Consider the following 22323-nt stretch of genomic DNA (forward strand, 5'->3'; position numbering starts at 1 on the left):
TACAGCATTTAAATACAGAAAAAAAACAACATTCAGGCAGCTGGGCTCCACCAAAATCCAAAAAACAGCTCTGTGCTGTTTGCTTTTCCACAAGTTGTTCCCACATTCACTGCCCTTCTGTGGCTTAGACTGGCTCTGCTACACACAATGTGCCAATATACAAGTAATATGGGAGCCCTGCACAAAAACACTACCCTGCTCTGTGGTGAGCGCCAGGCCCGGCACACCCTGTCCACATTTCACATGGCAGACCCACAATCTCTCCGGCCGTTCTGCTTTCTGTGTGTGCAATCACACCAATGAGAGTCGTGGCAGACTGCAGGATAACAGGTCACGGTGTAAATGCATAAATGTCATGTCCTATCACATCTAATACCCATACTCTCCAGCTCAGGGTACACCCACCACAGTTGATGTTATGTTTTTAAATCCGCTCTGATCCTGAAGAACTGCCTCCAGAGGTCAGGGAATAATGATCCAGTCTCCATTTTCTGTCTTTCTATAAAACCACTCCATTATATTATTCTCTATCCCTCTTTCTAGCTTTTTCCTCCCACTGTATCTGCAAGAAAATTACTTGTGTAGGTCATAGTCTTCTCTTGTAAACCACTAGACTAAAGCTAAAATCTGTGAAATGTGGAATTAGTCGTTTTCTGTTTCTCACCTTGCTCGGTGTGTTGTCAGCAGCTAGAGTACTCCTTGGTGGGACTTGGTAGATGTCTTGTCCAGGAGGAACCTGGTAGATGCCCTGCTGGCTCTGCTGTTGTGGACTCTGGAGGGAGGGGGGCACCTGGTAGAGCCCCTGAGACCCAGAGCCGGCTTTCTGCTGATAGCTCTGAGGAGGAGACTGGGCAGATGCTGCGGCGGAGGCGGTGGCTGGCGACTGAGCGTCAAACATGGGTCCGATCAGCAGTTTGAGGCGGTTGCCAGGGGCGATGCCCTGGCGGCCGTGCAGGGAGCAGAGCCACCAGCCCTCCAGGCCACCGGTGTTCTGCTCAATGACGGTCAGGATGTCCCCTTTACGGAAGGCCAGCTCCTCAGGGGACTCCGGCACGTTGTCGTACAACGCTTTGGCCATCAGGTTCTGCAGAGAGAAAGAGCAGGTGTTGTTAAGACACATGGTTTTGCTTAATTATCACAGAATAAGCAAATAGCAACAACAATATTTACCTTCTGTCTCATACTGTTTGTCAGGTTTGAGTAAATTCAACTAAAGGAATAGTTTTACATTTTAGGAAATACAATTATTTTTGCTATTGTTGAGATCTATGGGTTGTTTTCATGCTTTCCCTTTTAGCCAAAACTTAAATTTACAAGCTTATTATCTATTTTTAAGCCATCAATAATCCATCAATTTACTGCTGCTTATTTGGGTACAGCCACGGACACATTATGGACATAGACAAGTAAGTTATAAACACCTGGAAAGTACTGACTAAAATGTGATATTAATGTCAAAACATGGAAAATTGTATTCTTTAAGGTATTAAAAGTATGTTAAAGGTCGTAAATTTAATTTGGTACACACTGTAGAAACGCTGACGTTAGATGAGAAGATTAATACCACTCTCATGTCTGTATGCTAAATATGAAGCTAGTAGGAGCTGGTTAGCCTAGCTTAGCTTAGCATAAAGACTGGAAAACAAAGGGAAACCTGCTAGCAGTTTCCCCGTTTCCTCTCCTTATCCTAAGCTAACTACAGCACCATACAGACATGAGAGTGGTATTAATGATGGTGAACTTCTCTCTTCTATTCAAATTACCATGCAGGATTGCCATTAGCCTGCAGCTCCACACCAGATGTCTTTCAAGCCAAATCTGAACTTGATGGGATTTTCTCAGCTTGCACCCTGCTCCGGGGCACAGTTATCTAAAGGGCCAGTGAGGGCTGAGGGATAATGACTCAAAACCACAGATTTTGGAGATAGGAAAAGCCCCAGAGTGTGCCACGTCTGTGTCTGAGAGAGGCATTTAAGACTAATTGCCTCAGTAAATGCATCAGTCTTTTCCCTTTAGCCTTTATTCATCCAGGGAAGGAGTTAACTGAGCATGAATACTCCTTTTCAGCAGCTTGATGCTCAAACAGCTTTAACTCCTGGGAGCTGCCTGGCACATCAGCCGTCCTGCACTTTCAGCCATGTACAGTCAGTAACTGCATTTAGGGATTAAAGCGCCTTGCTCAAGGGCACGTTAATATTCAGAGCTGCAAGAGAGGAGAGTGTTTGTTGTTCAGTTTTCCCAGCTGTTTTGTTTTTGCAGCACCACCCAGTCACATAGGCCTCATAAAGATCCAACTACAACGGGACTGCAGGATTGAATTTTCTAAATGTGCCCTATCTATTGAGTACTGATTCGAATTTGAAATTTCACCAGAGTCTGTTAAAGAGGATATTTGTAAGATTTCTTTGCTGATAAACAGTTTTTGACAGGACCAGGTGATGGTCGCTTGCCAAGAGCTTCAGCCATTGCTGTGTTTACAAAACAAGAGGTTATAAAACGTCCTCTGAGCAGCACTGCTTCCTCAGAGCAGTTTGGACACTAAACTGAGTCACTATTGGAAAGTGGTGAGACAGTTAGCCAGCTTGGAGATAGCTGGTTAGCATGCTAATGTCATTAGAAGAAAAGAAGTGACAGAACAGATAGTTGTTTTCCACTGCTGGAGACAGCTCTTGGCAAGTACATAAACAAATTTGATGCTGAACTCGCAGTATCAGTCAACAGCTGTTAATGCTAATGTTACCTATGCAGCATTAGCAGAAATATATAGCATCTTTAACCCTTGACAAAGTAACTCAAGAAAATGTCCTCAGAATTTCATCTTTCTATATTTTTTATTTTTAATTATTTATTAACTTCATTATTCATATGTTTACTATATTTATTTATTATTAGTTTTAGTGCTTTAGCATTTTTTAGCATATAGTTTTTCTTTAATGTTTCATGTCTTAATTAACTCAAATTTCAGTACATTTCTTCTAGATAATGCCAATAATTGGATTTTTGTTGTCACGTCACCAACGCTCTGGGTTCTCACATGCTCTAGATGAAGTTTAAAACTGGCAACAGGATTTAAGCTTCACTGCTGCCGGCTTTAAATCTTCATGCACTCTCATCTTGCAGTGTAGTGAACCGGATTAAATTCACTCATATCAGATGGACTGAGCCGAGGAGAAGAAAATAAAATTGGATTCCTAATCTGACAACACAAGACATGCACATTTGGATCAAAGAGAAATATTTCTACAGACTGAGGATTATCAGAAACATAAACAAGAAACTGATTTAAAATGTTGCAGCATGCAAATACAGCTTCTCAAAAGGAAAAGTCTGTCAGTTTCACTTATCTTTCTAGTACCTTTTTTGCTCCATGTTATTAACACCTTACCCTTCAGTACCTCAGTGTGGGAATCAGGAAGCCCACTTTGGTTTGAGGCTTGCTTGAACCCTCCTTGGCCTTCCTCTTTTTTTTTTTTTACCCGGCCTGATTCAGACAAGTTCCCATGTGAAACTGTCTCTCTGCTCGCAACATCGTTATCTCCCACTGCGGGGCCTGGCCTCCCTGGCTATTGTCTCAATCCACTGTCATGGCCGTTAGCCAGAAAACACCCGCCACAACGAGTTCGATTGTGACCCCCGGAGGTCAACGTTGCCCAATGGGAGCGGAGGTGTTTGGGGCTGACAGAGGCATCCATGAGGAAACGAAAAGCTGATTACTAGAGTTTGAATATAACAGGAAATATATCTGTCTGATCAATATCTTTTAAATTAGAACTGATGCAAGTAATTGATTGGTCCATCTAATCTGCAACTATTTTTATATTTAAAGCTCAAGTTCACTGCTTTCACCATCTCATCTGTGTATATCTGCTGGGTTTCTCACTCTATATGGATTTGTGTTAATGTAGAGGACAAAAAGGTTTATTTTGCTATTTCTGTAGTAGTTTTTACCCATATGGCAAAAGATCTGTCAACAAGCCAATGTCAACAAAACACAGTGGGCTATATTAGGCATAATAGGGCTACAACATGACTATTTTCATTGAGAAAACCAATTTTGATTATTGTTTTGTCAACAAAATGTGAGAAAATAGAGAAAAATAGTCAGAGCCTATGTCTTGTTCTGTCCGACCAAGAGTCTAAAACTCAAAAATATTCAGTTTACACGGATATAAAACGGTATAAAATTTTAATATCTGAGAGCAATCTTTTGATCTTTCTGCTTAAAAATAGCAAACAATTTATCAAGTAATTAAATCAGTTGCCAATATTTTTCAGCCTTGTACAATAGTGACACTCACTGAGATACTAGATTACAGTCTACTGCAGAGGATGACACTGGACCAAGGTCTGGCCTGAAGGACGCTGTTGTGGTGAGATTAAGATGTTGTAATTCTGAGGTGTTTCCCCTGACAAAAAAAAAAAAAAAAAAAATTCACCCGAATGTCACTAAGAACAAATCTGTTTCCTGCGTGAGGCCCATTGTCCTGCTGCATTTACCTGCTCAGTGTTTGATGCTCAGGAGAAATTAAATCACCTCACAGAGAACAGCACACTCCTCTGTCTCCTCCTTTGTCTCTGCTAATTACAGTGACCGCCTCCACCAGCTGCCAAATGAAGAGTGCCAGGAAGTTTCACCCACTGCGTGTGCACAAAACCCAACACGTGCTCTCCATCTCACATTAAAAACAGGTACAGAAAACCACCGGTCTCAGAGCAGACCTGGTGATTTCAGCCCATCTCCACTGCGCAGAGGCATCAGCGTGGTGGGAGAAAAGGTGCAAGAAAAAGCTGTGACCTTACATCTGTCCTCTAAACCACAATGAGAGGTACATTTCTGCTGAAGCTCAGTGACAAGTTCACACGGACATACTCACACTTTGACGAGCCTCACTGCAGATTTCAGACTTTTCTTTGGCTTCCTGGAGACCCTGGGCCCATTTTATCACCTTCGTAACTGTTCCTAATTTTATGAACCCTTCCTATAAACCTGATTTCCATTTTGTTCTGTGCATTTTCTTCCTAAATGTTGCACTTGTGTCGGAAAATCAGTTAAGATTTTACCTTGATTTGCTTTTCTTTTTGTCTATTTGCATGTTTTTCTAAGGCGCAGTGAATTGACCTTTCAGGGCCACCATACAAATGACCCTATTTGGATTTCAGCTAATGTGAAGAAGGACAAAAGGGTTAATTTTGCATTTATTATAGTAGTTTTTACACATGCAGCAGTGGGGTCTGTGGGGAAGCCAATGTTAACAAGACACATGGGTTCATATAAAGGCTGCAACGTGATTATTTTCATCAAGAAAATCAATTTTGGTCAATTGTTTTGTCTATAAAATGTCAGAAAATAGAGAAAAATATCCATTCCATGTTCTCAGAGTCAGAGTTTTGTCTGACCAAGAGTTGAAAACCCCAAAATATTCAGTTTACAAGGATATAAAACAGAGAAAAGTGGAAACTCTTAATATGTGAAAGCAATTTCTTTGACAATTTTGCTTAAAAAATAGCAAACATTTAATCAGTAATCAAAATAATTGGCAATATTGTTCCAATATTTGGTGCTGAGTGCTGCAGCAGTCCCAACACTGATGCCAAATTTCAATTAAGGTTACTGTGACCTCGATAAGAGACACAACCTGTAACTTTAACCACTGCAGTCATCAGCGTCTGAGTTTGCGACACAAACTGTGCAGCATACATGAACGAACTCACACACACACACACACCACACACACACACACAGAGCATCAATTGTTGCGGTGAGTCTGGGGACCACAAAGATCCCAAAAGGAAAGAGTTTGACACATTTTCACACACTTTGTACTTTGTTCTCACTGCGGTTTAGTTTTTATTTGGGCTGTGCCTGTGGTTAAACATTAGAGGCAATATAAATTTATAGCACCTCAACCCGATAAAAAGGCGCAGAGTCGCAGAGCAGATTCAAAGGTAGTAACCGATATTATAAAATCTGAAATACAAAAAGTCACCTCTAATCATACTGAACAAACAGGTAGTTAGATATAATGGGCAGCAGCTTCATGCAGATCTGTTTGAAGTGATGCAGAGGGGGGAAGACTCAGCTCCCCGTCGTCTTGTTTGTGTTTGCTTGAGCCCGCTGCTCCACTGTAATCTGAGCAGGTGAAACTGACTATTAAACCGGGCGTCAGATCTCTGGCATAAACACTGGTAGTCACAACACGGTGACTCCATCACTTGCCATTGATCCGCCTATAAACACGTGTTTGCCATTTGTCAGTGGGCAGGCAGAGAGGGGAGGGAGGGAGGGAGGGGGTGAGGCGCTTCTGCTTCACCCACAGATGAGTTTGAGCTTCCAGGAAGTTATCTGTTGTAAGTCAGCGAGGTGGGAGGAGTTCTGCTGCTTCCTAATGTAAATACGAAGCGTTTCTGGTCCTGACCTCGAGTCTTAATGAAAACACAGAGGTTGCACAGGCGGTACAAACAAGATCTTATCTCAAGACGACATTTAAGGTCTTTTGCGCAACATTTCAGACCTTGACACCTGTTTGTTTTTGCTTCTTCTAAAGTCTGAAAACACTTAAAAAAACACAGGAGACAGAGATTTTACAGGTAGGGCCCAAACTGTGGAACCACATACCTGAGGAAATAAAGTCATCTAACTCACTATCCTTTAAATTTCCTCTCAAAATATGCTCTGATTTTACTCTTTGTTCCTTTTATTTAGTTTTACCTTGTTTTTTTCTGATCTGGTCCAGACCAAGTTTGTTATTTACGCAATCTTCAAATTTATTGCTCCAATTATTGGTCCACTAATCAGTTGTTTCCGACAACTATTTCATAATCATCAACTATTTTAATCAGCAACAACAGATTCAATCATTATTCAGGCTAAAATGCAGCAAATTCTCTGATTCAAGCTGCTCAAAGTTTAAAGGATTTGCTGCTTTTCTTCCTCACACAGAAGAGTTAACTGAAGATTTTGGGGGTTTGGACTCGTGGTTGAATAAAAACAAACCATCTGAGTATAAAATTTTGGGATGTGGAAAATTATAACAAGCATTTTTCAGTATTTTCTGACAACTTATAGACAGATAATTAATCATACAGTTGGTAGATCAATCAGTAATGGAGATAATTGTTAGCTGCATAACACAAAGTCTTCAAATGTCGTTTTGTGCGGCCAACAGTCATAGATAGTCAAAGATATATTTATTACCACATAAGAAAGAAAACCCCAAAATATTATCATTTGACTTGTTATAACCTGTGATTATTTTCATGTTTTGATTAAAAAAGTTACTTAAACAACCATTCAGTTATTGAAATGGTTGCTTTCCTGTATGTGAAGCAGTTAACTAGCTCTACAAATGCAGCTTATTGTATAGATTATGTTAAAAATCATCAATCCAGGTCTCATCTGGCTCCAAGAAGCTCTCACAGCTTTGTCTGTTTTTGTCATTAAGAAGCGAGGAAATCGTGCAAAGCTGAGCTGTCCAGATTCGCACCTGGACCTCGATATCCAGCCTGGAGACCCAGCTGTCTGATCCCCCCACCACCACCACCACCACCGTGAACCCCTCTCTATGACTCACACACCTCTACATCAACATTTTTCCTCCACCAGCGTCTCGCCTGAACACAAACAGCGCTGACCAGTCCAAAAATAAAAAACGTCCTTACGTAACTTCACCGCCAGCTGAAAGGGCCCCACCTCTGCTTTCAGTCAGAGCTCTCTGGGTGGTTTTGGCTCAGTCTCTCTGGGGCACACATCAATCAAATAATAATGAAGGTGGCTTTGGCTAAACAAGCTCGCAAGCATTCGAATTCTCCCCCCCTCGCTACGAGCAAAAACACAACCACACCGCACAGCGTCACCCACGGCAACAAGAGCTTTCAGAGAGACGAGATGTTTTCAACCCAAACAAACCCTGCTCCCAAAAACAGTGGTACGACCCGACAGCGAGATCTACCTCTGTGTGAAAAATTAGGGCCGTACCACTGTACACTCGTGTCCCAGGGGGGGGGGGGTGTTTCATACGTGCTCATTCGGCCTCATTTCACGTGGTTAAATATAGAAAATAATTATAGTAATGACGATAATGAGGACCTGATGACTTTTTACGAGTCGTTCCTCGGAGTGCGGCCTGCTGCGGGTGAGAGCCAGTTCAAATAAATGGGCCGTGTGAAGGGTTCTGGGTATAGGAAAAAGGGCTCATGGGAAGCAGCAGCAGCAGCAGCAGCAGCAGCGGTTCAGGGCTCAGAGTACATGGTAATTTCTTCATTTGGACAGTTTTCAGGAAGGTCGAGCCTCTGATTACAGCCTCTTCACGAGCCAGTGGCTGTGTATTAACATAATTACACAGCAGCACTCAACTCAGAAACTTTACCTCTGAAAAACTCGTGTGGAAAAAAAAAAAAGGAAGCAGGCTCCAATGCATGCAACTGCTGCTGCACGATGATTGATTTCTTACATAAGCAGTTGTAGAGTTGTAGCTAACTGTAATAAATCAAGCTAATTTTAGCCTCGTGTTTCATCGACTGGTTGTTTCCTAGTTACAGTCAAACACAGATCACAGCTGGTTGTTCTTGTTTTGTGACTGATTGACATTGGTGGGTAAACAAAAACAGTACTCAAGTAAAGTGTTGTTAGTTTATAAAATAATGAATCAAGTAGAAGTACTCAAAAATAACTACTTGATCAAGAGTAAGACAGTATCTCTTAAAAATCTACTCATATAGTAAATTAAAAGTCAATTTATTACATCAATGTTCATCCACAAGACACAGTACATATTTTATTATCTTTACATTTGTGTTTTTTTTAGGGTGTGCGTGTGGTAGGGAGATTTTATTTTTGAGAGTTTAAATATTTAGTTTGTTCTCTTTTCGGTTACTGTTGGGTGAGGCACCATTTCCTAACCTACTGCAGGTCAGCCCTTGCTGAGTGAGATCCAATTCAGTTCCAAATGCTAACATTAGCTACCATGTAGCAGTTAGCAATGGAAGTCCCATTCAAATAGGCTTTTTTACTCACTAAAATTTAGCTTAACTTTGGAGTGATATTTCATTCCCTGGCTGATAACCTAACAGATAAAACAGAACTGCTATAAACAGTAAAATTATCAGAGTTTTCACTACTACTAATGCTAGTAGCTGCCATTTTGAATTCTTATGTCAAGGTTGGTGGGGTTGCTCTGACTTTCCGAGTTGGAAGTTGTAGTTGGCGTTGTAGTCGAAACGTCCGACTACGAACTTGGAAAATCTGTCTTCCGAGTACAACTGGAATGTACCATATAGTCAGCTGAAGGGGGGTCATTGAGTGGGTGGGGCCACACCTCCACACACACGTGTTGCCGCTGCTATGACTGGTTGGCAGGCTAACGAGAAACATGTAACCTAATGTAACAGAGTAAAAGTACATATAATTGATCACAAATTGACTCGAGTAAAAGTATTCTGCACAATAACCACTTTTAGAAGTACAATTTCTTTAAAAAGTAGATGTAACAGAGTAAATGTAACACATTACTACAGACCACTGCTAACTGCTGCTTAATTATACATATTCATGGGTTTTCATTCAGCCACAAGCACCAGGACACGGCACACCGAGCTCCTCAGCACTGACAGAAAAGGCTCCATTCATTCTGCAGCGCTGCATAAAAAGACTATTGTGTCCCTCCAGTGTAAATATGACACCCACCGCCTTCCCCTTCTTTCTCATTTGTGATTCACGAGCTGCTGCAGCAAAAAAAAAAAAATACTATCTCCTCCACACCCTGAAAACAGCAGCAGCAGCGAGGCAACAGTCTCCTCGACAGGATATGATGTGCCATGTTGCGTCTAACCACACTGCAAGCAGTGACAAACCACCGCTGCTCAAAAACACCTCGGTTTGACAGACCAGATATTTGTTTAGTCAGAGGATGTGCGTGACTAAAAAACTGTGTCATAATCATGGCGTTTCCCTGAAAACAAAACATAAATAAATATGCAGATTTAACCTCTTTTTTAAATAGTGGGTATCAAACCTCAGCTCCTGTGTAACTGCTTTGTGCTGAGACAAAAGTAGATTTATTGATTAATTTTTAAATGATAGTGAATATTTTTGGACTGTGGGCTGATCTTCAGACAAAATTAAGTGATTTGTTACCATCACTTTGGCTTCTAGGACACTTTCTTTTTTGTTTTCTGGACCAAATAATGAATTGATATAAAAATAACGTTGATTTGCAGCCCTGGACAAATCTATAAAGACCTGGACACACCAGAAAGAGAATCTTGCAACAAAATGTGTGGTTTTAGAAGCTTGGTGATTTACTGCAGTGTTAGCCTGGATAGTTTTCTTCCCAATCAGACAACTATTTCTTGAATTGGGCAGGAAAAACTGTGGGCTGTTACTGATATGTGAGGCAGAAGATACTTTGTAAGGTGAAAGGGGCAGGTGCATGCAGATGATCTAAAAACAAGTTAGTTAATTATTGTAGTTTGGCCCAGGTGTCAACACGATCAGCACAGTGACACAGCTCCTGGAAACAATGAATGCAGGCTTGAGGGTCTGCAGCAATTTATGTCAAAAATCTGAGTCATAACTCACTTAAATCTGAACACACAGACATGATAAACATGTTTTTAGATTCACTGTGTCACTCTTTCCAAGGAAATCAATATCTCTGATGTCAATCATAAATAAACTCCCATAAACCTGCTTAGAAAAGATAAGAACAAATGCTCTCAGTGCAGAACTTGCCTGAGAATTATCAGATTTTTAAGTTTTCTTCAGTATCAAAGTAATTCAGTGATAGATGTCATTACATCCATTGGCACATACTGAACAGGAACTGCTAGCGCATACTTTACTTAACAAAATATGAATACATATAGGCTAAAATTGACAGGGCTCATGCTGTAACTCTGTGTAACTCACTGAATCCATGGCAAGACTAATACCAACACATCTGTTATGTAAGAGAGGATTTTTGATGTTTAATGTACCATGATGCAAAAGATCTTGTAGAGAAAAACTCACTTAAACTATCAGGAACAAAGTCTGGTTTCTTTGGTTAAATTTAAAACAGGGATTTTCCTTTCATTCCCAGATAATTACAGCAGTAAAAATCATGATGAAACACGACGTCAGCCACCTTCTAGATTAATTCACAGGAAGTGATTTGAGTAACTTCTTGGGTAAAATAAGTGTCCTCCCTCAGCTCCTCCTCGCTCCACTCTGCCCATTCATCACCGTTGTTTTATTTTTTTACTGTCACATAAACTACAAGGTAACTTGACATGACGCCCTCCTCCTCCTCCTGTTTCCGTCCCACTCCTTCGCCTGCAGCATTTCCTGCCTCTCCTGCTAGAACCCAAAACAGATCCAGGTTACGACCGACCCCATCTCATCATTTCACATCTTGGACTCCCTCACTCCGGTCCTGAACCGCCGAGTACAACCTATAATTAGACGTGAAAGCCACACTGGAGATATTCTCTCAAAAGTGTATCGAATTTTGTGAACTGGAAGAGCTGCTGGGGGAAGCATATTGTGCAACTTTGCCTCTCATATTCTGCCAAGTCATTCTGGGCCAGTGTGAAGCAGCATGAGAGAAACTGTCCTTCAAACCAAAGTCCCACGTTGGCAGTGAGTCCCTGCAAGGTTGAGGGTCTTTGTTTGGTTCCCCTGACTCAAAAAGAACAATTTACTGAACCTACAGGAGTCGAAAAGGTATCAGGAGCACAAAAAAACAACAGTATGGATGGTATTCACGGGCCCCCGGCCAACAAGCGCTCAGTTCTGGCCGAGCAGAGACGACGTGGATCGTTTCCAAGCCGGGCACCGATGCCAAATGAGGGTACAGTGAGTGCATTGCGGTAACCCCTGGAGACGAGAGCTAATCCCTCCAGGGGGCATTAGCCGAGATGTGAAATATGTTTCATAGTATCTCTGCGGGGCCACATTGAACAGTTTTACATATAGGAATAACCAATGAGATGGAGATTCACTCCAGCGTCCCCCCGATTTCACGCCATGCAAAGATCCTACAGACACTAAAGGACGAACTGCCATCTTCTCCCTTTGAAACATGAAGGCTATCTGAGATAAAAGAGACTCTTTTGTTTATAGGGGGAAAGATTCAGTCTTCACGAACATTGCTTGATGCAGTCTGCTTCTAGATTTTGTAATTTCTTTATTTTAGCTTCAGCTAAAGAGTCTCTAAAGAGTCGAGTATTACAGATTCACTATTCTATAAAATGTCATAAAACTGTTGAAAAACTCTTAACAAAAGCCCCCAGAACCCACAGTGATGCATTTACATGTTTCGTTTTCTCTGACAAAAAGTCAGAAACCCAAAGATATTCAACATTCGACCCGTGTAAAACAGAAAAACAAATAATCTTGACATCTGAGAAGCCGCAACCTGAGAGTATTTTAATGAAAAAATGACATGTTGAATTATTTCCTGCAGCAACAAAAGGCTTTAATGGCAACAAATGTCTCAAATTATCTACAACATCAACAATAAATATCAGATTTTTGTCTCTTTTTCTCAGAGGGACTTCTATTTTCTTTTGGCCTGTTATCACATCAACTTCCAACAATCACTGACAGAAATCTTGAATAGAAAAGAACCAGATTCCACCAACAGAAGCTTCAATAAACCACAATAATGTTGCAGTCAGTCGCTGCACCTGTATATAAACAGACAGGTGAATGCACCGAGTTCACACCTGTTCCCTGTTCCTTCCCCTTACCAAACTGTAAACTTTAATGCAATCCAATACAGACACTCAGTCATAAACTCTACATTAACAAAGGCGATAACGTTGAGTCCACTGACAACAACCTCAGTAATAAACATACAGTTGAGTTAACACCTCTCAGTGATGTCGACCATGTGGCAGAGCTGTTGTACTGGACTGCATTAGATTGTGTAGGTGTACCTAATAAAGTGACAAGGAAGTGTAAAGAATAGAACTGTGTGCTTTGAGGTGACAGTTTAACAGTAAGTAGGGGAGGATTTTCCCTAAATAAACCTTAGAAACCGGGATGTTAGTTCACTGCCTTCTTCAGATTCCTTGTTTTATCCATTTATACGATCCGAAACACAAAGATATTGAAGTTATTATCATATATGATGAAGAACAGCAGCAAAGTCTTACACTTACGAAGCTGAAACAAGAGAATATTTTGCATTTTTGCTTGAAAAATGAAATGAAATGAAATGATTCATCAATTATCTAACAGCTGCAGTCGTTCCAGCTATACATGACTCTATCACAGTCTCTGCAGTAATCTGTTGGTTTATTGCCCGATAGTCCTTCAAACACACTTTCAAAGGGTCAAACTGGGCTGACAGCGGCTCAACACGACTTGAGAGATGACCCTGCAAAATAGCTGGCATTCCTCAAGGGGAAGGACGGGGGGTGGGGCTGAGGGTGGCGAGAATTATTTCCGCCAAAGGCCAAACATGGAAGTGATTATAAGTATTGTTGCTGACGTTGGGTAGTCGCTTGCTCTCTCTCTCTCTCTCTTTCTATCTCTCTGGTTGAAATGAACACACAATGTAGTGTGTCTCCCCGCTGACCGTTTTCAAATGTTAATGGCTGGCTCACGGTGCGAGGGCGCAGCAGGGGGGAGGCTGGAGAGGAAGGGGGAGGCCGCTATTCATTCTCTCTTCGGAGGGGGGGAGAATAGCTCTTCACGCTCACTGGAAATCTTGCACAGGAGCAAAATCAGGGCAAAAAGAGGAAATTCAGCACCGAAATGTACAGAAACAACTGAGGCTACTCGACATCATCAGCAGGATAATACCATGACTTTATAATAACAAAGGGTCTGTGTTGAATTTGGTTTAAATATTAAAAGATAGAAAGAAAGTGGATCAGAAAAAGAGACATGGAAAAAATGCTTAAGTGTATAAAACCTGCAGAGATTTCTCGAGGAGGAAACAAGCTCAGGGGTTTTTCTCTGACTAAACTCGTCTTTTCAGGGGAATACAAATGTCTCTTTCTGTATAATGCACCCTCCCACACCCTCCCTGCACAACCAAACATGCACACAAACAGAGAAAAGAAAAGGTCCCGCTGCCAGACTCATTAACAACGTAAAGGGCCACCTTGAAACAATCATGTGCATCTTCTGAACAACCTTCCCATGCACGATCGCCTCGACTGCTCCCATTCTCACGGGGGCCGCTCCTCGACCTCCCGACTCCCATCCCTCCCCCACCTCCACCCCTCCACAATACACCCAACTCTGTTTGCCCTCTCGTCCCCCCACCCCACAACTTCCTCTCTCTTTCATTTTCTGCTGGGCCCTTTCAGCATCACAGATCCTCCTCCTCCTCCTCCCTCCCAGAACAATGTCTGCTCCGCTCTCCTCCAGCTCCCTTTGCTTTTGGACCAGTGCCTGGAACCTGAACCAATAAAGAAACACTGAGGAAAAACACATACACACATAGACACACACTCTCATACTGGCCAGAGTATGGGTTCACCTAATCACTCCTCACTGTGGTTGTGAAGCTATTTCTGCAACAGTTACGTCAGTTACGAAGGAATGACTTAAAAGGTTGTGGAAGTCTCTGGGCGAGAATCTGCGTAAGAGGCTTTTTAAAGTTACTTTTCCCCTGAAAAGTTGTGTCACGACACTTTAAAGGAACAGTTCGGGGAAATGTGGCTTTATAGCTAGACTGATGAAGGGGCCGTTATTAGTAAAGTAACAAGAAATTGCTGTACGGAAACAGAAAATTAGGTGTAAGGTATGTCTGTTGATTGTTGCTTCAGTGTGCATTTTAGTCACAATTCTTCATTGTATATTTTTTTTAAAATTGCCATTAGTTGATATATACAGTTATTATTTTTTTAAACTCCCAAACAGCAATGTCAGTATCAGTCTCAAAGATTTGTTCATTTATTTTTTACCAGAGAGTTAGATGAGAAGATTGATACCACTCTCATGTATGAAGCTGCAGCCAGTAGCCGGTTAGCTTAGCTTAGCATAAAGACTAGAAATAGAGGGAAACTGCTAGCCTAGCCGTGTTTGAATGTGGTAAAATCTGGTTTGTCTAATGCACAGATTAATCAAACAGTAAAAACATTAAGTTGTACTTTTCTTTACATGCGACTCAACTTGAAAGAATTCTTCATATGCTATGCTAAGCTACCTGGCTGCTAGCTGTAGCTTCGTATGTAGTTTTTGTCCAGATTAAACAAGCAAGTTATAACAAGTTATTTGAGAGAGCTTTCGAGGAGCTGGGAGGTAGATTTTGTTATGCTTGGATGGAGATAAGCTAACTGTTTCCCCCCGTTTATCAACCCTATCATCTAACTCTCTACCAGAAAACAAGCAGGCACATTTCCCCAAAATGTCAAACTATTCCTTTAAACCACCTCAGGTATCATCTCTGCCTTTCGTTATCTGTCACGCTCCATCTCCTCAGAAATCCCTGGGCCTCACTGCTCACTGTAAGAGATCCATGTGTGTGCAGACCCATCAGGGGGATTATACGCATTAGGTGACCTATGGAAGAGGGGCTTTGCCTTCACACCTGAACACCTGTTGGAAACCATCTCTGATGTCAGGGAGGACAAGGAGGAGGAGGAGGGCAGCGTCTGCTTAGACTACAGCATCTCACCTCAGGGACAAGTGACGGGGGCAGCCGCCATCGGGGGAGACCTCGTTAAGCTTCTGTTGAAACATTACCCCTCTGCGAGGAAAAGCGCGCTTAATATAGCTGTGAATAATTCATCACGGGCGAGACCAAGAGGAAAAGCAGAGTGGACATCGTAAACTTTGACACCCAGGATCTGTGAGCAACAAGAAACTCGATAAACACATTAGTGACGCAAAATGTGTCGTCTAACCATGACGAGGCCTCGTTCCCACCGTCCTCTTCTCCAACCGCCATCCTCCTTTTCCCCTGACAGCGTTGCATAATGCAGATATGTTTATCATAAGCAAAGAGCACAGGCTGCATGGTTTCTATGCTATCCCTATCTCGCCTGAATGTGGTAAAGACAAACAAAGAGGTGCAGATGCAGTTTGACGTCAGAGAGTGCTGCACAGTGTACAGTTCTCCCTGCAGACAGATAACAGCCTAGGAACGCCTGTGTTGATCACATTTATTGACATCCACTGATCAATCGGCTTGTTTACGACAAATACAGTGACCATGGAGATCCAGTCAAAGTTGCTTCCTTCCCTAAAATCCTTTACTACACCCACTGGCCTCGCGCCCACACTATCACCATCACCCTCAACTGTCCGGGGCTCTGTGAACTGTGTACTCAACAGGACAATGAGTCAGTTAGGACCATGACGCAGATACACGCCCTCCAATCACAACCAAACCCTGCTAAACACTGACACCAGGCCCAGCAGGCGCTGAGGAAAAGAGAGGACACAAATTACACAGCTCGAGTCCAGAGTCTGAGCCAAGACTCTGGCAAAACGACAACTTCACACTTCAGAAAACAGCCAGTTAAAAAGTGAAGCCACTGCCCTGAAAACCCCTGAATCATCCAAACACTTGCACATGCACAACTCTGCATGAGAGAGCATGGTTTTTGCTTCCCTAATATGGTCAGACAGAATTCAGACTAAAGTGTATGAAGCTGATGAACTCTCTTGCTGAATGTCCACCAAATACTGGTCTTAAAGGCTGAGAAGGATTCACAAAACCAGGGTCCACTGAGGTAAATGAGCTTCTTCCTATTAAAAGGCCACAAGTTCAGTCACATCCGACATCAATTCAAAACGTTGCCACCAAGCTGTGACCTCTAAAAGGGCTGTCGATCACAAAATAAACCCCCAAATAACCAGCGACAGAGATAACAGAGCTGCTGATTGGCTACATGCTGAGGTAAAGAGCAATCATGGTCCAATCAAGACCGGAGAACAAGTGACAGCTTCAAATGATCTCAGCTAGACGTGGATAATATGACAATGTAGTTTATATTGAAGAAATTCTCTATTTCTAGTAACTAGAATGAATAGAAGGAATATCAGCAACATTTTTATAGCAAATTTCCAGTTTTAGTTAAAGGTTTTAAGCAAAAATGTCAAATAAATTGCGTTATACAATGGTATTGGTTTGGTTTAGTTTAATTCTGTTGTGAAGCAATTGTAAAGTGGATATATTGGGGTTTTAAACTGTTGATCAGACAAAAACAAGACATCTAAAGACATCACCTGAGGCTATGGGAAACTGTACCTGGGATTACTTAAACTATTTTCTGGCATTTTTATCAACAAACCAACTTGATTACTCGAGAAAATAGCAAAAATATTCTTAGTTGCAGCTTCAGATCAAAAGAAAATTTCAAACAACAGTATTTTGTCTATGTCTGTTCCCATTTCTTCTTATTTAATGGGGTGGGTGGTGCACAGGGGCAGGGTTTAGGAGGCATTCGTACTTATTTTACGCCCCTGTGGTGGCATTTAGTGCAGCCTACAGACAGAAATGATACATTCACTCACTCAAAGAGAAAAATCCAGCTAGAAAAATGACAGTATGTCCTTCCTATCGTACCGCCTCTGATAAGTTCAGTCCCCCCCTTTTTTTAAACCAAACCCGGATGCATTCATTATAAGAAGTTAAATACCGCCAGGAAAGCAAAGTAGAAAAGTTTCGAAACCAAAGCACCCACGTCCACTTCTCAGAGAAAACCAGCTCTGTTGTAATTTTTCCAGGCATTTGAACACAGCGATTCAACCTGTGCCCGTTTTACTTACTTTGTATTTCATCTTGCAGCTCTTCCTCTGTGACTCCAGTAAAAGTGAGAAATATCCGCTTTATTGCACCAAAGAGTGACACATCTGAGTAAGTGAGGGGGACCGGGGTGTTTTTCTGTGCGGTTAACCAGCCATCCAGAGCTTCACAGACGGAGAAACACGCAAGTAGGAGCCACTCTGAATCCGGGACCGCTGCTTTCTACTGCTCTACTCCAGATTGCTCTTCACCACATTGACGGTCTACAGCTTATTTGCATAAACTGCCGCTGATTGGTCTGATGAAACGTTCTGTCCCCGCCCCCTCCTCCTTCAACCCCCTCTTCCTCCGTTCTAAAGTGACGTCATTGTCACAGATTAAATCATATTAATATTGATCAGGGAAAAAATAGACATTCCAATAAAATGTATGGGCTTTTTTTCAGCTGTGATGCAGTAGCCTAACGTCAAAAAACATAAACTAACAGTGGAACATGATATTAAGTTTGTAATTGATGTTATTGTTTGTTTTAGTGGCAAGAATAGATTAGTGGAAGGGACTACAGAGCACAGTCCCTGGGGTACAAGTTCACAATGTCACTGAATAAGACACATAAAGAGACACAAAACTAGCAAAACAGACACAGCCACATAGGGACACAAAAATGACTATGTAAAGAGGCAAAATCAAAATGACCCTAAGATATCAGAATACAACCAGAAGGAGACAAAAAATGAAAACAAAAAGTTAACAAAAATGATCACTAACAGATGCAAAGAAACCCTAAAGAGACAGGAAATAATCACAATGAGATGCAATATGACAACAACCCAACACAAAATGCAAAAATAACCACAAGACCTAAAATGACCACAAAGAGATGTAAACCAAACACAATAAGATGCAAAACAACCAGCTGTTTCTTTCACTCTGTGTTGTGCTGTTAGGAGCAGGTGAAGGTGGACTTTTACATGTTGGTGCTCAGGGCCCATTGTCTCATCATCCCTCCATGTTAAGAGATAATCATGCTTTAATTTTTTCAGCTATTAGATTGGGTTGATTAAAATTTGGCCCAGTTAGCTATTAGCCTATCATTGGATTACTTCAATATCATATCTGTTCAGCTTACTGGAGTTGCCAGATGTACTTTAGCCACACTAATTCTTTTTTTCTTACACATGGTTTCTCTGATTAGATATCAGGAAGTTCATGTTGTTTTATGTAATGGAGAAAAAAAAGCGTTGGTTGTTTTTCTGAGAAACGGTGTAACCCCGAGGGTAAAGGAAGTGTGATTATATAGCATTTTCTTCTGCTCAGAAAGAAAGCTACGATGCCCACCAACACAGAGTCTTTTACCTACCTCCTAACACCTTCATCCTGATCTTCTATGAATAAATGAATAAATCAAATAAGAATTTTAAAAAAGAGGACTTCTTGTCTTCTGGCCTAGACTGCAGAGCTCAGGTGACACAAACATGTACTTATACTCCAAAAATTGCAATGTTAGTTTGCATGATTATCACTTTATTCAGCAGGATTTACTCTCTGGTGAAATCAGGTTTGGACAAACTGAGTGAAAGGATGCAGGTAAAGAAGAAAGAGGTGTGTCTCCATTTCTTCCTGCTTGGTTTTTCATGGCGGTGTTGTCTTTTTAAAGACTGTTATTGCCATGCAGATGCTCCTTAGACGGAGGAAAGACAGAAAAGGCAGAGACTGAATTTATTCTGTAAAAGACCGGTTTTGGCTAATCCTGCTTTAAAAGTTGGTTTCCAAAACTTGTTTGTTGTTATGGAAATGACAACAACAGCTCTGCAATATCAACATGAAAACTGGCTTAAAGAAATCCATCACATAGCACAAGAAGAATTTGAATCTGTATAGTCTCATAATGGAGGTATTCTACGGATTCTTATGTCATTGACTAAAAGAAGCAAAAGTATTAAAAGCAAAACTGAAAGAAAGAAATAAAAATGAGTGCTAAAGCTGCTAAACTGTTATCAGAAGTTTAATACTGTCCTGTAGGTGGTCTGCTGTGTCAAACTACTTAGTTCTGCTGAGCTGTTTAAAACCACAGCAATTAACCACAGTAAAAGTACGAAATTTACGAATCCAAATAAATAAGTTATATGCACATACCTAAAAAAATGCACAGTTTCCATTTACTCAAGCTCTATAGGCAGTATTTTATTACCTTCCACGACTGCACACTCTATTATTTTATGTTGTTAAGTCTATGTTTGATCACAGCTGACGTACAGGAGAGAAGTTAAACATACTACTTCTCTATTTGAGAACAAAAAGAGAAAAAGTTGGCAGTTCTACAAAAAAGCGAAGTAAATATACAAAAAATTCTGTGACACTTAACGACATACAACAGAATACTTTATTTTATCCTTTCTTAGAAACAATACAGATCATTTTCAAGGTTATTTTTAGTGCTCACCTCGACTTTAGTGAAGACAGCGCAGATGATAGCTGAGATGTCACCTCTGAACACCCAGATCAGCATCTGATAGAGGTGACAAGAAACACCCAGGCTGATCTCTGACAAGCTGACAAACCGGCAGGAAAGCCTTCCTCCTCTCTCTCTCTCTCTCTGCAGCACCCCACTCACACCTTTGATGCACTCAGCTCGTCTCTGCAAAGGATTAGTTATCATACCCTGATCTAAGTACCAAGATCTGTATCTTGTAAGTCATCAACACAGAAAACCAATACAAAAGAAGCTCTTATCAGGCCTTAGTTCTGTGAAAATTTTGTGGGGCTGCCTACCAGGCTGAGGCCTCCAGGCCCAAGAGGTCATGGGGCCCTGGGCCAGAGCCTCTGCTTAGAGTGGTTGTTAATAATTCTTGTTTAGTGAGGTGTCAGATGACATGGGCTAAAATCAGCACTCCCATTTCCATAAAAGAGACAATGATGATGCAAAAAGAAAATCTCTTTTACAAAACCTGTGCTCTCAATTATCCTTTTACCGAAATGTTAACTTTTTATCAACATATTTACACCATGTCACTTTTTGCACATAAAATAAATGTTCTCTTGTTGCAGTTGTTGTTGTTGTCTATTTCCCTTTTGTGAATATGTTTTTCTATTAATGATTATTTCTCCTTTGAAAGTCATATTTAAAGTCAAAGTTAAAGGAGCAATGTGTACGTTTTTGCTATTGCTCTGTAGCCAACGTTAGCATTAGCAGCTGTTTACTTGCCAAGAGTTTCAGCCACGGTTGCATTTGCTGCGTTCCAATTGTACTTGGAAGTCGGAAGAGTTTCAACTAGAACGCCCCCTGAAGTCTGATTTCCAACTCCGAAAGTCAGGTTTCCTTTGAGTGTACATGTTTCACAAAGTTCTCAAATGGAATGCGGCCACCTCAGAGGTGACATCACTCCAAATTCCGACGTAAATGGAATGCAGCACTAGAATACCTTGTCTGGGCAGCACTCCACACTACTTCAGCATCTTGTGTTGGACTGAAGGCAGACTGGACGCTACAATGATTCACTAGAATGGGCTGGGGCTAGCTTGTTAGCATGCTAACTACAGCAGAAGAAAAGAACTTGTAGTAATAGAAGCAAAACATTGGTGTTATTTTCCACCACTGGAGATGATTTTGGTGAATAAACGGTCGAAGTTTGATGGTGAACTTAACATTTCCAAGTCTGGTGAGTAAACATCTGCTAATGCTAACATTAGCTATGTAGTGATAGCAAAAACGTACATATAGCACCTTTAAAAGTCACAAACTGATCAGAGAGAAGCAAAACCACCACAAAACGACTGTAAACAATGCAACTATTTCAGTCCAGGGCCTATATAGGAGGGGTGTGGGGGTCTTTTCTGTTTGTGCCCAGGGGCCCATTTTCTCATAATCCATCCGAGGGGCCTCTGTTTGTTACAGAGACCGTTTTCTGTGCCCCTGCCCGCCGTCACAGTCACTGCAAAGGGGTTAGAAATCTCCTGTAATTAGTCTGCCTCTCATGTGTTTCCGAATGCTCTAATTTGTGTCAGCTCATTTATCACAATCACAGGGACCCTATCGGCTCTCATTGTCCCCTGCGAACAGTCATATCCTCAGATGAATGCCTCTTGTAAGGGCACTCAAAACACTCGTTTGTGTAATATACACCATGCCCAGCTGGAGCCCATTCTCTGGACCACAAGTGGGTGACGGGGGGCTATTCTTTTCTGTGTATGGCATGTGATTATGTGCATGCGAGCACCTGTTTCCTCTGACAAACACGACTCATTTTCCCATCTGTTTATATCGCCGCTCTGGAAGAAAACAGCCCTGAAATAAGCCAAAAAGGTTGTTTATCCCTCACCCCTCCCTCTCACAACATTTGGCTGAATTGAACGAGTCCATTACTCTTCAATCTCCAGTGGCGTGTCATTTCAGCTCAAAGCTGACACGCAGTTTCAGCTCGTCGTTGGTAGAAATGACAGATTTAGGGGGGGAAAAAAACTCTTGCAAAACCTCATCGTCCTCATCGGCTCGAGCTACAGCCCAAAATCCTCCCTTTGAATCACAGCAGAGAAGTCAAACAATCACTGGCCAGGGGGAAGATTTGTATTGGCATCTGGGCTCGAGCTGGCAAAGTCCATGGTCACCATGACAACTGCCACCATGGCTGCCAGC

At 41.6% G+C, this 22323-nt stretch overlaps 1 protein-coding gene across 1 annotated transcript in view; it reads right to left on the reverse strand.

The window, feature by feature from the left end:
* Positions 1-20238, reverse strand: part of nedd9 (neural precursor cell expressed, developmentally down-regulated 9) — a 36172-nt gene extending 15934 nt beyond the window's left edge. The window contains 2 exon segments of the mRNA XM_018700096.2: positions 665-1084; positions 20134-20238. Coding sequence (XP_018555612.2) covers positions 665-1084; positions 20134-20199 — 486 coding nt within the window. The 5' untranslated portion in view covers positions 20200-20238.
* Positions 20239-22323: the final 2085 nt, after the last annotated feature.

This window comes from Lates calcarifer, linkage group LG3 (genome assembly GCF_001640805.2).
Source record: "Lates calcarifer isolate ASB-BC8 linkage group LG3, TLL_Latcal_v3, whole genome shotgun sequence".
Classification (NCBI taxonomy): domain Eukaryota; kingdom Metazoa; phylum Chordata; class Actinopteri; family Centropomidae; genus Lates; species Lates calcarifer.